The sequence below is a fragment of the Nilaparvata lugens genome, chromosome 7 (assembly GCF_014356525.2).
Source record: "Nilaparvata lugens isolate BPH chromosome 7, ASM1435652v1, whole genome shotgun sequence".
Lineage (NCBI taxonomy): Eukaryota > Metazoa > Arthropoda > Insecta > Hemiptera > Delphacidae > Nilaparvata > Nilaparvata lugens.
The window spans coordinates 60,334,496-60,351,207 of NC_052510.1; the positions used below are offsets into that span (position 1 = coordinate 60,334,496).

At 34.7% G+C, this 16,712-nt stretch overlaps 1 protein-coding gene across 12 annotated transcripts in view; it reads right to left on the reverse strand.

Moving 5' to 3' along the window:
• Positions 1 to 16,712, reverse strand: part of LOC111053692 (phosphatidylinositol-binding clathrin assembly protein LAP) — a 220,037-nt gene that overhangs the window by 53,457 nt on the left and 149,868 nt on the right. For 10 of the 12 annotated variants that reach the window (XM_039433267.1, XM_039433266.1, XM_039433265.1 and 7 more), the window contains 4 exons: positions 15,445 to 15,547; positions 12,819 to 13,027; positions 8,302 to 8,545; positions 5,356 to 5,503 (listed from right to left, as the gene is read on the reverse strand). In XM_039433267.1, coding sequence (XP_039289201.1) covers positions 5,356 to 5,503; positions 8,302 to 8,545; positions 12,819 to 13,027; positions 15,445 to 15,547 — 704 coding nt within the window. Of the gene's footprint in view, positions 1 to 1,562; positions 1,711 to 5,355; positions 5,504 to 8,301; positions 8,546 to 12,818; positions 13,028 to 15,444; positions 15,548 to 16,712 lie in introns of all 12 variants that reach the window. The other 2 variants (XM_039433256.1, XM_039433264.1) reach the window with 1 other exon arrangement.

The window sequence follows — 16,712 nt, forward strand, 5'->3', positions numbered from 1 at the left end:
GCACTAGAGCGGAAAAGTGATTCTTTGCGTTCTGTAATCAGTGCAGCAATGGCCACTTTTCAACGTAACTGTAGGAAAATATAATTTTGAATTGGTCTCAGAATAGCAATCCCAATACTGTATAGTTTCAGAAAATCACTTTTATATCCTCCTTTACGTCTTGAATCAGAATTAAACCCTGTCTTTTCAATTTAGATCTTGAAGTACGATATACAGAGTGTTTCAGAAGTAGTGTCGAACATTTTAGGGTATTGTTCCTGGATGATAGGAGACTACAAATGTCGTATTTCAAGTGTCCAAATCTCAGCGGTTATCCTTATAGCTGCCATTTTGTTTTTTTCACTTAGCAATTTCTATCTCAAGAACGAATTGTTGTATTGATCTGAAATTTGGCATGAATATTTACGCTATGAAGACTCAACTTTGAAAAATAAAATGAAAAATTTTCTATCTAAATTTTCAAAATGGCGGCCATTTTAAATTTTTGAGGGCGAATTTCACGAAAACCGTCCACTTTACAGAAAAATTACAAACAAGACAAGACAAGACAAGAAGTTAGCAAATTTTATCAAGATTTCAAGGATACCTTATTTATTAAGATTGGTCAAAGAATGACAGAGAAATGAATTCTTTTCGTACTGCATGCATGATCACTTTTTACCATTTTAACATCAATATTTAATTTTTAATCCAATAATTGTATTATTAAGATTAAGCTTTGAAACTCGGTATGGCTCCATATGGCCATCCAGCTGATTTTACAATGTTTTTCATGATCTTGTTTGTTCATGGTCATCCATGCAGTACGAAAAGAATATCGATTCTTTAGTTAGTGAACTTTAATTAGTGATTCATTAATTAATGAACGGTTTTCGTGAAATTCGACATCAAAGATTTAAAATGGCCGCCATTTTGAAAATTTACATAGAAAATCTCGTCATACAAGCCATCTAATTTTCTTGAATTTTCTTAATTTTTAATATTATTTAGAGAGTTGGAAATCCTCAATCCTTTCGGAGGACACTCTTATTCAAGGGAAATCGGGCTCCCACATAATACTATAGTGCGGTCCACGTTATAATGGCAGTGGAGAAAGATAGCAGAACAACGTTGCTGATCCTCTGTCTTGTCAATGCCTTCTACAGACGGTAGCTGATACAGGTTTATTGATGTAATACTATCGGTTCATTCTTGTCTAAAATAATCAATTATATTTTATTAAGCAAGAAATTATATTTTTCAATAATTTCATAATTAATTTACATAACTAAGATGAAATATTATGTTAATTATCAATTCTAAATTGTAAAAAGACGATCTGGCAACATAGCAAAGCGAGAAAGAGATAGTGCTATCCGCTTTATTGAATGATAGACAAGGATAGCAATGCCATTGCTAATCAAACACTGTCATTATAACGTGGACCTCACTATAGATCTAAAATACAAGACGTAAAGAAGAAATTGAATGCTTCAATTGGAAAAATTTAGAATTCCTTGAATCTTGCAATCATTATGCCACTGAGAGCTTTGTTTGAATTGAGGAGGTTAGGTTCTCCTCACCTTGTACTGATTGATGGCGGCCTCCTCCTCAGCGAGTGCCTGTTGACGGAGTGACTCCTCCACCCCCTCCGCCTGCTGTGCCGCCGTGCCGAACGACGATGACGTCGTATTCAGTGCCGAGACGCCGCTCTTAACGTCTGTCCGGTGGCTGAAACAATAAAAAAATCCAATATCAATCCATTTTATATTCATCTACCACACCAAAATATTGTATTATTATATAATAATATTATTTATTTATTCATTTATTACATTCCACAATCACAATATCAAATTAATTGTTTTTCTTCCAAATTTATAGATGACAAAGTCCAAGGTAAGGTTAGAATTTCACGTGTACAATTTTTATAAAATTTTAGTCCAAAATGAACAAGAAAACTATAAATTTTGAATTTAGATGGCTTGAATTAATAAATTTATTAGAAATATTCCACTCAATTACCATTTGTAACAAATAATATTGAGTTATTAAAAAAAAATTGGAACCATTGAAGAAACACAAACTTAAAAACTTTGTAATTAATTTTAAATTATAAGTCTATCTTCAGCAGATATTGGATTCGCCCAAAGTTAGTAGACAGAAGGTTGGTCACTCATCTATAGTATTTTTGTTGAAATGCAATTGGAGTGGGGGAACTGTAGTCGTGACGTTGGCTGTAGTACAGAGTAGGCAAAATATCGCATTCTTGAAAATCATACGGTGACGTATAGTCAAATTATATAACACATGCAAGCTTTCAGCTTCTGCCTCACAATAATTATCAAAACATTTAAATAATACAAGCATTTTGCCATATAAAAGCAAAAACCCTACCTCCTAACCTTCCTTACAAACCCTTAAGGATTTTGCATATTCTAGGTCGTGTTTATATTTTGTAGTTTGGCTATACATCAGCTTGTGAATTTCGGGATGAGATATTTTGATTCTCGTAGAACATGTGCTCGATACCAGCATGTGTTCAGTGCATTTATATGAATGAAATCCATCGGATTTATCGGGATCGGTTTATCGGTTTAGATTTTTATGTAAGATTTTTTATGGCTTAATCTGAAATAATAATAGTATAACGTTGTCCACTAACGCTTTTCCAGCTTATTAACTTTCTCGTGTCACGTTTTTGATAGTGACTGATTGTGTCACAATTTGATTGTGTTCGAATGATTCTAGAAAAACTTTTAACTTCATTTTATTCATATAAGTTGTATGAACTTGAAATATTGAACAACATAATTAGAATCGGTGATTCATTCGCTATAAGTATGGAGAATTTTTAAGTTCCAAGTCAATCTTGAGGGGATTAAACGACGATGTATTTGAAGCTAAAGTGAATAAACTGTATGCTAAAAGCTGGAAATTTACGAGATATTTGACTGAATTATTAAATGTAAGCAGCTGGTTGCCTCTAGAAAGGCTGTAATGAACACTGATTGGATTATTCGAGGCGAGGTTGTCATTTTCACTATTTTATAATCATGTTGCTTGCAGTTGCTGAATTTTTCAATCGTTCTGTATTTTGTTTTTGTTGATCCCAGCTATTGATAACCTATGGTGGCACACCATTCAGCCGCTATCCTTGACTTTGAAACTCCTGAGAGGCCAAAATACGTTGTTCTTAGTACGTTTGAGGATTGGAAAAATAATTTCAATTATTTCTGAGAAACTTTCTCGCTTTCACCAACTACTCATCTTTTGAAACAAAAAAGTTTTCAGCAAGTCGAAAATTTCATGTTTTCTGCTCAAAATGTCTCGACATTGACGAACATAAACATTAATTGAAAAATAAACATAGGTCGGATAAGAATTATCCAGACACCAATAGGAAGGACACATTCTCCCCGTTAATTTGATATGAAATCATCACGCATTACGACGCCCCATGATTCTGAGGGAAGTGATATTCAAAAGAAAAACAAATTTTCACGATGCTTCCGATTTTATCATAAAAGTTAAATCTCCTTTTGATCTTTCAACCCTGAAACTTTTCTAGCACTACTAGGATATCGGGGATGATATTCTACATTCAATTCTGCCGTTGAATTGGAATTATAGAAAGTTGCAATTTTACACGATTTGGCAACCCTATAATATCTTGGGATGGAGGGCCAAGTCTCAACTTATTTTACACAAACTATAGAGTCGAGTCTCTTCTCGACCTGAGTCGCGTAAGTGTGAGATGAGCCTTAGTCCAAACGTTAGTCATGAGCGAGGTACATTCTTCGAGTACACCCAATGTACCTAGAAAACAAGGAAGTGTTGACGCGCATCTCGATCTATTTGATGATCAGAACCAGCTGATCGGAGTGACGTCATTGGAGCTCTAAAAATCTATTCCTCCTATCATCAATGTTAAATTGAGCAAGTCTTTTTCACGAAAAGAACATAATTTTCAAATCCCATCGATATCTCCTACGATAATTATCTTTGGTTTTCTAGAGTTTCAATACTTTCAGGCAGCTATATTTGGGACATGTGATGAGGGGTGAGAAGTATGTACTGTTGAGGCTTATCATGCAGGGCAAGATCAGTGGAGAGAGAAGTGTAGGACGTAGAAGACTGTCCTAGCTATGTAAAAATAGACTGGTATGGCTGCAATTCAAAAGAACTATTCCGGGCTGCAATCAGTCAAGTGAGAATCGCATTGATGATTTCCAATCTCCGATAGGAGAAGGATCTAGAAGAAGAAGGCAGCTATGTCTTTCAGAATGTTCGATTTTGTAAGGGCATGTACCTTATGGGCAAGTGTTTTCCCTTATAACAACAAAAAAACCAGCTCTGTACCTTGTTTAATAAGATTTATATGGATTTTCAAAGTTGTAAAGTCATTTTTGAATCACCCGGTACTTCGAATATCTATTGCTTTCTTATTGAAAACGAACATGTTTTTCCTGGCTCTTTTGTAATTCAATTTTTAAATGATAATAATTAATCTGATATAGTCATTTATTGTCACACAACATTTAAATGTTACAACAACGTCATAATTAACAGTTTAAAAATCGATTATAAAGAAATCTTCAATCATTTATATCGATCATTTACTAAAAAAATTGAGAAAGTGATAACATTATTTATATTGAAATGTTTCACTTACATCCTTGATATCTCGTATGTATACTGTATAACTGAATCTATGGGCCATCTCGTCTATTGAGCATCTCGTCAAACAAGCCATCAAACCATCTAATTTTCTTGAATGTGTTTTTTAATATTATTTAGAGAGTTGGAAATCCTCAATCCTTTCGGAGGACACTCTTATTCGAGGGAAATCGGGCTCCCACATAATACTATAGTGAGGTCCACGTTATAATGGCAGTGGAGAAAGATAGCAGAACAACGTTGCTGATCCTCTATCTTGTCAATGCCTCCTATAGACGGTAGCTGATACAGGTTTATAGATGTAATACTATCGGTTCATTCTTGTCTAAAATAATCAATTATATTTTATTAAGCAAGAAATTATATTTTTCAATAATTTCATAATTAATTTACATAACTAAGATGAAATATTATGTTAATTAATTATCAATTCTAAATTGTAAAAAGACGATCTGGCAACAGAGCAAAGCGAGAAAGATATAGCGCTATCCGCTTTATTGAATGATAGACAAGGATAGCAATACCATTGCTAATCAAACACTGCCATTATAACGTGGACCTCACTATAGATCTAAAATACAAGACGTAAAGAAGAAATTAAATGCTTCAATTGGAAAAATTTAGAATTCCTTGAATCTTGCAATCATTATGCCACTGAGAGCATTGTTTGAATTGAGGAGGTTGGGTTCTCCTCACCTTGTACTGGTTGATGGCTGCTTCCTCCTCAGCGAGTGCCTGTTGGCGGAGTGACTCCTCCACCCCCTCCGCCTGCTGGGCCGCCGTGCCGAACGACGATGACGTCGTATTCAGCGCCGAGACGCCGCTCTTAACGTCTGTCCGGTGGCTAGAGCATTCAAACAATAAAAAATCCAATATCAATCCATTTTGTATTCATCTACCACACCAAAATATTGTATTATTATATAATAATATTATTTATTTATTCATTTATTACATTCCACAATCACAATATCAAATTAATTGTTTTTCTTCCAAATTTATAGATGACAAAGTCCAAGGTAAGGTTAGAATTTCACATGTAAAATTTTTATAAAATTTTAGTCCAAAATGAACAATGAAAACTATAAATTTTGAATTTAGATGGCTTGAATTAATAAATTTATTAGAAATATTCCACTCAATTACCATTTGTAACAAATAATATTGAGTTATTAAAAAAAAATTGGAACCATTGAAGAAACACAAACTTAAAAACTTTGTAATTAATTTTAAATTATAAGTCTATCTTCAGCAGATATTGGATTCGCCCAAAGTTAGTAGACAGAAGGTTGGTCACTCATCTATAGTATTTTTGTTGAAATGCAATTGGAGTGGGGGAACTGTAGTCGTGACGTTGGCTGTAGTACAGAGTAGGCAAAATATCGCATTCTTGAAAATCATACGGTGACGTATAGTCAAATTATATAACACATGCAAGCTTTCAGCTTCTGCCTCACAATAATTATCAAAACATTTAAATAATACAAGCATTTTGCCATATAAAAGCAAAAACCCTACCTCCTAACCTTCCCTTACAAACCCTTAAGGATTTTGCATATTCTAGGTCGTGTTTATATTTTGTAGTTTGGCTATACATCAGCTTGTGAATTTCGGGGATGAGATATTTTGATTCTCGTAGAACATGTGCTCGATACCAGCATGTGTTCAGTGCATTTATATGAATGAAATCCATCGGATTTATCGGGATCGGTTTATCGGTTTAGATTTTTATGTAAGATTTTTTATGGCTTAATCTGAAATAATAATAGTATAACGTTGTCCACTAACGCTTTTCCAGCTTATTAACTTTCTCGTGTCACGTTTTTGATAGTGACTGATTGTGTCACAATTTGATTGTGTTCGAATGATTCTAGAAAAACTTTTAACTTCATTTTATTCATATAAGTTGTATGAACTTGAAATATTGAACAACATAATTAGAATCGGTGATTCATTCGCTATAAGTATGGAGAATTTTTAAGTTCCAAGTCAATCTTGAGGGGATTAAACGACGATGTATTTGAAGCTAAAGTGAATAAACTGTATGCTCAGTGTGGTTACTCTATTACATTTTTACTACACGTGACGTCACGCTGGCGTTCCCCCCACCACTTCGAATCTTACACCTGTGAGTGATCAACCTTCTGTCTACTAACGTTGGGATTACCCCACTTGTTTTTCCAAATCAGGCTTCACTCTCGTCAAAATATAATCAAAGGTTGACGTTCAACCTACATTCGCATGTAGGCTACTCAAAAACCAGATGACAAAAATCATGAAGTGTAAACATAACCTATTTTTGGACAATTTCTATATAAATTTGAGAAAGGAACAGTTTTGGGCTCAAAGCCTGTTGTTCCTTTCCCAATCATTCATAGTTGAGAATTATATTGTATCTATCAATTTATAAATAGATAAATATTCGACAAATAGTCGGCGATTTAAGTTAATTTCATTAACCCACTCTGTCCTAGCAGGCTTAGCTAATCTATATAATATAAAAGCGAAATGGCACTCACTCACTCACTGACCGTCGTCTCACTCACCCACTCACTCGCAGAACTAAAAATCTACCGGACCAAAAACGTTCAAATTTGATAGATATGTTCAGTTGGTTCTTTAGAGGCGCACTAAGAACGGATTTGGGAAAATTTCCAAAGATACGCCCAAAATCTACGTTTTTTTTAGCGTTTTTAGCGTTTTCTCAGCTTTATCGATAACAATAATGGACAGAAATTGTTAAAATTTAGTACAAAAGCTGAGCTAGGGTGTAATAATGTTGTGTTAGAAGGAATTTGAAATAACGCCGAAGAAACGCCCAAAATCTGCGTTTTTACAGCGTTTTTTGCCGTTTCTCAGCTTTTTCGAGAACAAATGAACAGAAAATGTTTAAATTTACTACAAAAGCTCAGCTGGGGTGTAATTATATTGTGTTAGAAGGAATTTGAAATAACGCCAAAGATACGCTCAAAATTAGCGTTTTTTCGGCGTTTTCTCAGTTTTTTCATCAAGTAATGGACAATTAAAATGTTCAAATTTAAAATGATCAGTTAAAAAGTTCAAATTTGGTACAGAGGTTTAGCTAGGGTCTAAAATTTTGTGATAACTTTAATATTTCATCAAAGATACGCCCAAAATCAGTATTTTTCCAACGTTTTTATCAGCTTTTCTGCGTTTTCTCAGTACTTTGACTTTCTGATGGAATGAAGCATGCTCAAATGAAAAATGCAGGCGAGCGAAGAGAGCCCGCTGATCTCATTTTTTGACGATCGAGTCGGTGGTCCAGGGGGTGGAGCCCTCTGGCTAGACGGATATGGAGAGCGAAGCGAGCCTGACGGCTAGTATCCAATAAGTAATTATCATCACAAAGTAGTGTCGGTGCAAACTAGACAACGCCATTTTCTAGGCCCTTGACGCTCGACGCTCAGACGCTTCCTGTATGTATCATGAACGCTCTGACCACGCCACGCCACGCTCCGCTCTAGAACGCCACGCCACGGCACGCTCCGCTCTAGAACGCCACGCCACGGCACGCCACGCTCCGCTCTAGAACGCCACGCCACGCTCCGCTCCGCCTTCAGTGAGTTTGTACCCTAAGAAGGTGATTTAAAACTGAGCAGCAAAGAGCAAACCAAGTCCTACCTAGCAGACTGTGTGGGTGTATTAGCGGCCGACCCCTTCTTGCCTTCTAGGGCAGCCAAGTGCTGCTCCAATGCATCTAGCAGACTGCTTGGTGCCTTGGTGAGGTCGGGGATCTCTCCCTTGTCGATTCCCACGTTCTCGGCCACCTTCAGGAATTCGCCCACCCGGTCCATGCGGATCAGGAACTTCTTGTAAAGGTCCAACGCCTCCCGGCACTGTTTCTTGTTCATGTCGAAGTATTTCTCTGTGAAAAAACAAACAACAAATTCATTACTTTGTAATAATTAGTACAGTACAATAATACAGATACATGATTAAAGCTCATCATGGTACAGGCCTATGTCTATAGTCAGATACGATTACAACCAATAGTTAAGAGCTATAAATAGTATATTTCGCACCTAGAGCAGAAAATGAGATTTCTCCAGCTCGAAATCGGTTTTCAAGTCCGAGGCCGTAGGCCGAGGACTAGAAAAGATTGAGAGCTGGAAAAACATTTTTGCCCGTGGTGCGAACGATATTTTTCGCCACACTACAGGTATTGCTGACAAAATAAATAAAGAATACTCGTTAAGCTATCGTACCTATCTCTTGATTTTAGTGATAGAAGATTTGCAGTCAGGATTTCAGATTCTTTTAAAATTTCACTTGGAATACCACAGTCATCTTCAAGCATTTTTGAAAATTCGGAATGCACTAATCAACAATAAATAATTGAATAAAACTGGTTGCGAAGCGAATTAGTTTGATTCGAAACTGGAACTGAAATCATGGCGACTTCAGCTGATGATGAAAGTGGACACTCGCCCGATCTAGCTGATGACTTATTAACTACTTCCATGAGCGGCTGGAAAGAGACAACTTTCTGGCCTAGACCGGAAAAGAAACCCTTTTCTGACGTCGTCTGCAAACAAGGTCTTTCAGATCTACGTAGGGACTGGAAAACAGCTGCTTTCTGTGCAGTGTGGCGAAAACTCTTTTTAGATCTAACCATGATATAAATCATCATTATTCCTACCTACAAAATAATAAATACAAAAGATAGCTATCTAATATAAAGATATCCATCACAAATAATAGGAAATAGACATTTAAGAAGATGATAGTGTGGACGATTATAAGAAGGCTATTGATATTATAAAATTATGTTGAATATTATTATAGAGATGACATTTTTTCACGCTATTATTTCAAAATTCTGAACTCAACTAACCTAAAACTCAATTCATAAATAGAAAACAGAGCAGGCGACGCAAACACAAGCAGTGTCTCCTACTTGCATATTTAGCGCTTACGTGAGCTATAAAAACAAAGTAAGGCCACAAAGTCGAATCAGCTGATAAAAAATCTTCAAAATACGTGGGCATTTGCTCCAGAGTTCAGGAGCATAAGGTAAGAGTATAAGGTAAAGCTTATTCATACAAAAATGAGCAAATGATTATGCTTCTACCTAATGCTCATGAGCAAAACCTTATGCTCCATGCTCAAGCTCATGAGCATATGCTTTGGTTTTATTCATGTACTACTTCCCCGCCCGCTTCAAGCTGGTTTCAATACCCATAGGGGATTGACTGTCGGGGAGCTCGGTTGTCGGGTGCGATCACGACAACCAGACCCCTCATATCCAGCAGGGGATCAGCTGGCGGGGAGCTTGGTGTCGTAAGCGTGTGAGGTTGTCGCCGACAACCAAGCTCCTTCGTTACAGTAGGAGATCAGCTGTCGGAGAGACTATAGTCAGGTCCATAGCAGTGTTTAATTAGCAATGGTATTTTTATCCTTGTCTTTCATTGAACAAAGCATATAGCGCTATCTCTTTCTCGCTTTGCTCTGTTGCCAAATCGTCTTTTAACAATGTAGAATTATTAACAAAATATTTCATCCCAATTATGAAAATTCAATTTAAAATTATTGAAAATATAATTTCTTGCTTGATAAAATATAATTGATTAGGTATTTTAAACAAGAATGAACGTTAATATTACATCAATAAACCTGTATCAGCTACCGTCTATAGAAGATATTGACAAGACAGAGGATCGGCAGCGTTGTTCTGGTATTTTTCTTCACTGACATTATAACGTGGACCTCACTATAGTATGTGGGAGCCCGTCTCCTTGTATAAGAGTGTCTTCCGAAAGGATTGAGGATTTCCAACTCTCTAAATAATATTAGAAAACACATTCAAGAAAATTAGATGGTTTGATGGCTTGTATGACTAGATGCTCAATCGACCATAGATTCAATTATACAGTATACATACGAGATATCAAGGATGTAAGTGAAACATTTCAATATAAATAATGTTACCACTTTCTCAATTTTTTTAGTAAATGATCGATGTAAATGATTAAAGATTTCTTTATAATCGATTTTTAAACTGTTTTTTTTTTTGTTAATTATGACGTTGTTGTAACATTTAAATGTTGTGTGACAATAAATGATTATATCAGATTAATTATTATTATTATTTAAAAATTGAATTACAAAAGAACCAGGAAAAACATGTTCGTTTTCAATAAGAAAGCAATAGTTATTCGAAGTACCGGGTGATTCAAAAATGACTTTACAACTTTGAAAATCCATATAAATCTTATTAAACAAGGTACAGAGCTGGTTTTTTTGTTGTTATAAAGGAAAACACTTGCCCATAAGGTTTAACGAGAATGAACGTTAATATTACATCAATAAACCTGTATCAGCTACCGTCTATAGAAGGTATTGACAAGACAGAGGATCGGCAACGTTGTTCTGCTATCTTTCTTCACTGCCATTATAACGTGGATCTCATTATAGTTGACGGCAAAGGTATTTTTGCCAGGGGATCGGCTGACGCCTGTGGTCAAAATTGCGAGGAGCTTAGTTGTCGGGGAGACAGGTTGGCGGCGACCCGTAATTAGTACATTTTTCGTTATTCATTTATTTATTTATACATTGCTACTTACAATACCATTCTCAACTATGAATGATTGGGGAAGGAACAACAGGCTTGAAGCCCAAAACTTTTCCTTTTCCAAATTTTTTTTTTTTTTGGACAATCTCTATCTAAATTTGGAAAAGGAAAAGTTTTGGGCTTCAAGCCTGTTGTTCCTTCCCCAATAATTCATAGTTGAGAATGGTATTGTAAGTAGCAATGTATAAATAAATAAATGAATAACGAAAAATGTACTAATTACGGGTCGCCTATATATATATATATATATATATATATATATATATATATATATATTATATATATATATATATATATATATATAGCACATAACAGAAGAAACTTTAAAGTTTGTAATATAAATTGAAACAGGAGACACGATATAAATAGATTGAAAATCTATTAAATCTAGAGTCTTCTCGGTTGAGAAAGGAGACACAGTCTCCGAAAATTTCCCCATTTCTAATGTAAGTTTTTAAGTGTTTTCAATCTATTTATATCGTGTCTCCTGTTTTGATTTATATTATATATATATATATATATATATATATATATATATATATATAAAAGCGAAATGGCAGTGGCACTCACTGACTGACTGACTGACTGGCTGACTCACTCACTCGCATAACTAAAAATCTACCGGACCAAAAACGTTCAAATTTGGTAGGTATGTTCAGTTGGCGCTTTAGAGGCGCACTAAGAACGGATTTGGAAAAAATTCCAAAAATACACCCAAAATCTGCGTTTTCCAGCTTTTTTTTGCGCTTTCTCAGCTTTATCGAGAACAAATGAACAGCAAATCTTCAAATTTACTACAGAAGCTCAGCTGGGGTGTAATAATGTTGTGTGTGAAGGAATTTGAAATAACGCCAAAGATACGCCCAAAATTAGCGGTTTTTTACGTTTTCTCAGTTCTTTCATCAAGTAATAGACAGAAAATGTTCAAATTTGGTACAGAGGTTTAGCTAGGGTCTAAAAATTTTGTTATGAGTTAAATATTTCATCAAAGATACGCCCAAAATCAGCGTTTTTCTCAGCTTTTCTGCGTTTTCTCAGCAAAGTACTGAGTACAAGTAATAGACAATTAAAATGTTCAAATTTAAAATGTTCAGTTAAAATGTTCAAATTTGGTACAGAGGTTTAGCTAGGGTCTAAAAATTTTGTGATGTGGTAACTTTAATATTTAATCAAAGATACGCCCAAAATCAGCATTTTTCCAACGTTTTTCTCAGCTTTTCTGCGTTTTCTCAGTACTTTGACTTTCTGATGAAATCTAGCATGCTCAAATTAAAAATGCAGGCGAGTGAAGCGAGCCCGCTGATCTCATTTTTGGACGATCCAGTCGGGGGGTTTAGGTAGCTTAGTTTAGGATCCTGAAGTTGTTTTTTTGTAGCAGTTTTGCTGTTCCTATTTCGGAACTAGGAAACATACTCGACTGTAAAGAAAACATATCATATGCTGCAATGAGAATCATAATACGGCTAGACGGATATGGCGAGCGAAGCGAGCCTGACGGCTAGTAGGTTATATTCATCACTTTATAATTAGTTTCATTTGTGAAAATAATAACGAAAACAATCATTACCAAGTAGGTTGATGATGCTATCGTTGTAGCCGGCAAACAGCCGTATGAGGTCGCGGAAGAGCAGCATGAACGCCATGTTGATGACTCCGTTGCTGAGATCGGTCGGCGTGCAGTCGAACTCTAGCAGAGCGTCCAACTGAGCCTGCAGTGCCGGCAATGTCTTCAACAGGTTCTCTGCGTTCATTGTGCGCAGAACGCCGTCTTCCTTCCTACAAACAAATCATGATGAATTGTAATTAGTACATGGTAAATGATAACAAGAATGGTCGATCATCCAATAAAATATAAAATAACAGAATAGAATAAAATAAGGGTGTGTCACATTGAATGCGTATATGTGCAAATGCACGTCAGATCATGCATGAGCCGAAAAACAAAATTTGGAAAGAGTCATTGAAAAACGTTGTGACTTGCATGTAGCTGCTCACACTGAACGCAACCAGCAAGTGCAAGCGTTTAGTGTGAGTGTGCCTATTGCTCTTTCCAGATTTTGTTTCTCATCTGCACGCTTGGTCACGCCTAACCAAGCTTGCACTTGCACATGCACGCATTAAATGTGATCACACCCTATACTCTGTCCAAATAGGCATGAGCTCTGAAGGATTAGGCCGACCCTCCTACTACTCGCACACACAAGCGCAGTCTCCTTTTGTGTATGTGAGTAAAGAGACGGTCTGCCTACCTGTATACCACGTAGTATACATAGTATATCAATGGCGCAGGTAGGCCGGGCATGTGTGCCTGCGTATGAGGGAGCAAGGGTCGGCTTAATCTTTCAGCGCTCATGGCAGTCTGGACAGAGTATGAGGTGGCATAGAATACAAAAACAATTTTTCCCTACAAATAAATCACTTCATTATTTTAACAAAACTGAAAAATTCATAATTCAAAAATTTAATAAAAGCATAATGACAATATAGAATTTAATTAACATACATAAAATATTTTATTCACTTACACTTTTATTCCAACAGATGAATATTCTTTGTACGGGTATAACTGTACATCTAGAATGTGATAAATATTTTTTTTATGCATTTGTATAATGAGTATTATTTTTAATTTTATTTCGAATTCGAGGAATACTAGAATGAATCACATGAATTCACTGAATGAATTGAATTCACTTTTTAAAAATAACACAAAAATTGGGGAAAAAATCAATCAGAAAGCAGAACTAAAATGAAATATAATACAAGGATTTACTGTATCATGTACTGATGACCAGTGCAATATATCTAGCAAGCTTCCCATGAAAAAAACTCTGGAAAACACCGCATGAAAACACTTTCCCAAAACACTCAATTCTCTAACTTACCCAGGTATTTTTCTAACTACAATACTTCTTCCGTAGACCCAAATCTGTGAACTTGAAAAATAATAAATATAATAATTAATCCTGCCTTATTACAGACAATGTATCTATGATAAAACTTTTCATATACTCTTATAACCTTTTAATATAACATTATTACAGATAATTTATATTCATGTTGAAACATGTATTCCAATTTACTTCTAATATAAGAAATTTAGTTTTCCAGGTGGGAAAAATGGAAGTAGATTGTTAACGTTTACTAATAGGGATTTCATAAAGTTTAGAACATTGGATAAGGTTTCTGAAGAACACTATAATTATGTTTTTCAATAAAGGGAACAGTTTAGAGTAACAGCTAATTGATTTTTCCAATAAGAATCAATAGTATTCTATTGTTTAAGAATATAACATTGGATGAAATTGTAGCAAATAAGAAAAAATAAGAATTGAAGAGTCACTTGACAAAAATGTAGAAGAAATTATGCTAAACTACATAGGCTTCAAGGAAGCCTACACAAGGCTCTATATCACACATTCTCAATCTCAACATTTTCTAATCATCAAGTTCAGAATGTAAGTGAATAGCTAGAAACACTTTGTATGATATACAGGAAAAAAAAGATGATGATAAAAGTAAAATCTTGATAGAAATGATTCAAATAATGTAGATTGAAACATAAGTTGTTTCAATGTTGAAACATTCAGTGACCAACATATAAGTAGTGAAAGTGAATGTTTTGTAGCCTCATATAGTAGTGAGTTAGTTTCGATTGGCAATGAAATTCCAGTAATATCAGAAACACACGACTGAAAGTTACTACTAGTAACTAGTAGTACTAGTAAGTTACTGAGTAACTTGGAACAGTTGTTAATGATTGAAAAGGAACGTTTGTAATAAAGTACCGATTGAGCGGGAGATTCCTTCTGTGATAAAAAATCTGAAATACAGTTTGTACTTTCACCCTTAAAAATGTTAACAATTATTTGCAAAAAAAACAACATTTTTTTCAGGTTCAGGATGAACTCTAGCAAACCAACAAACCTCCTAATACAATAAGACCTCCTTGATACAACAAACTTCCTTATAAACGTTGTAATAAGACAGGTTAAAAAATAATGTGACCTCTTATCAAGAAAATTTACTACAATAAATAATAGCAATAGTTATAATTGATGATTGCTGATGATATTGTAATTAATAGTAATAAAATATAATATGAATAATATAATTAAATGAACCTCTTAATTCAGAGTTACATGCATTATCAAACAACTAAATAATAATTATTAAAAACGAAATCAACTTACCCTCTTTTAACTTTGCAGAAGTCGAAAGCAACTGTCCTATATGACATAGCTTTTTCATTAAGGTATTTGGCATAGCGCCTAATAAATGGTGACATATCATAACCTGCAATATCAAAAATATACACAAATTAATAATTGGCATCATCAAATAAAATAGTGAGACATGGAGCTGACAATCCTTCATGGAATAGGCTAGTCTTCATGGTATTAAATGTTGAAACAAAAGTACAATAATGTAATATGTTATTAATTATTATTAATTCATTAGCATTTGAATAATTGTAATATCTCAGTAATGTCCATCTGAAATATGTTATTGTTTCATACTGTGTGTTTGTAAGTTACTGTATGTTACTCTAACTAAACTTTCCGCTAAATTTACTGTATCTTATTAATCAACCAACAATAGATAACAGTTCAGAAAGTCTTAATTCAATAGATTTACTCTAGTAATAATAATCTACAGATTAATATTATCACTTGACAGTGATTTAAAAAATAGTTTATTTTACAAATCAGCGTACTAGGATAAGTTTTGTTAGTTCTTTTAACTATGTTCAATGCTGCTTGGAATTTGCAAGCACCTGACCAATTGGCACGGCTTATCAAGCCAAATAAAGAGCCAGAAGGTTTCAGCCTTCCCCGTCACCTTTGGAAGGGATTAAACAGGGTGCGAACAGGGCATGGTGTATGTGGGGACAGTCTGCATAAATGGGGGATCAATCCATCACCTGAATGTGACTGTGGAGCTCCAAAACAAACTTTGAAACATATAACTGAGGTCTGTCCTGTCAGGTTGTATCCCCATGCCGTTGAGGATTTTGTGAATGCTGCACCAGCAGCTCTTGAATGGTTGGCTGATTTGGACTTAGCTTTATATCTTTGATAATTATGTTAATAAAACTACTGGTTCTCTCCATGTGCATAGTTTTTTAAATTTTGACTATCTTTTGATAATTGTGTTAATAAAACTACTGGTTCTCTCCATGTGCATAGTTTTATATTTTGACTATCTTTTGATAATTGTGTTAATAAAACTACTGGTTCTCTCCATGTGCATAGTTTTATATTTTAACTTTTTTAATTTAATGACAATCAATTATTATAATTGATCGCATAATTCATATTTGAGAGGTAAATGTGTCAAAATGCCATACTATGTTCAATGTTGTAGTGGTTGGATTGAGTGTTGGTTTGAAAATATATCAATGATTATTCTAATTTTTCAGTTCCAGAACCGAATGTTTGTAACAATCATATTAAATTGA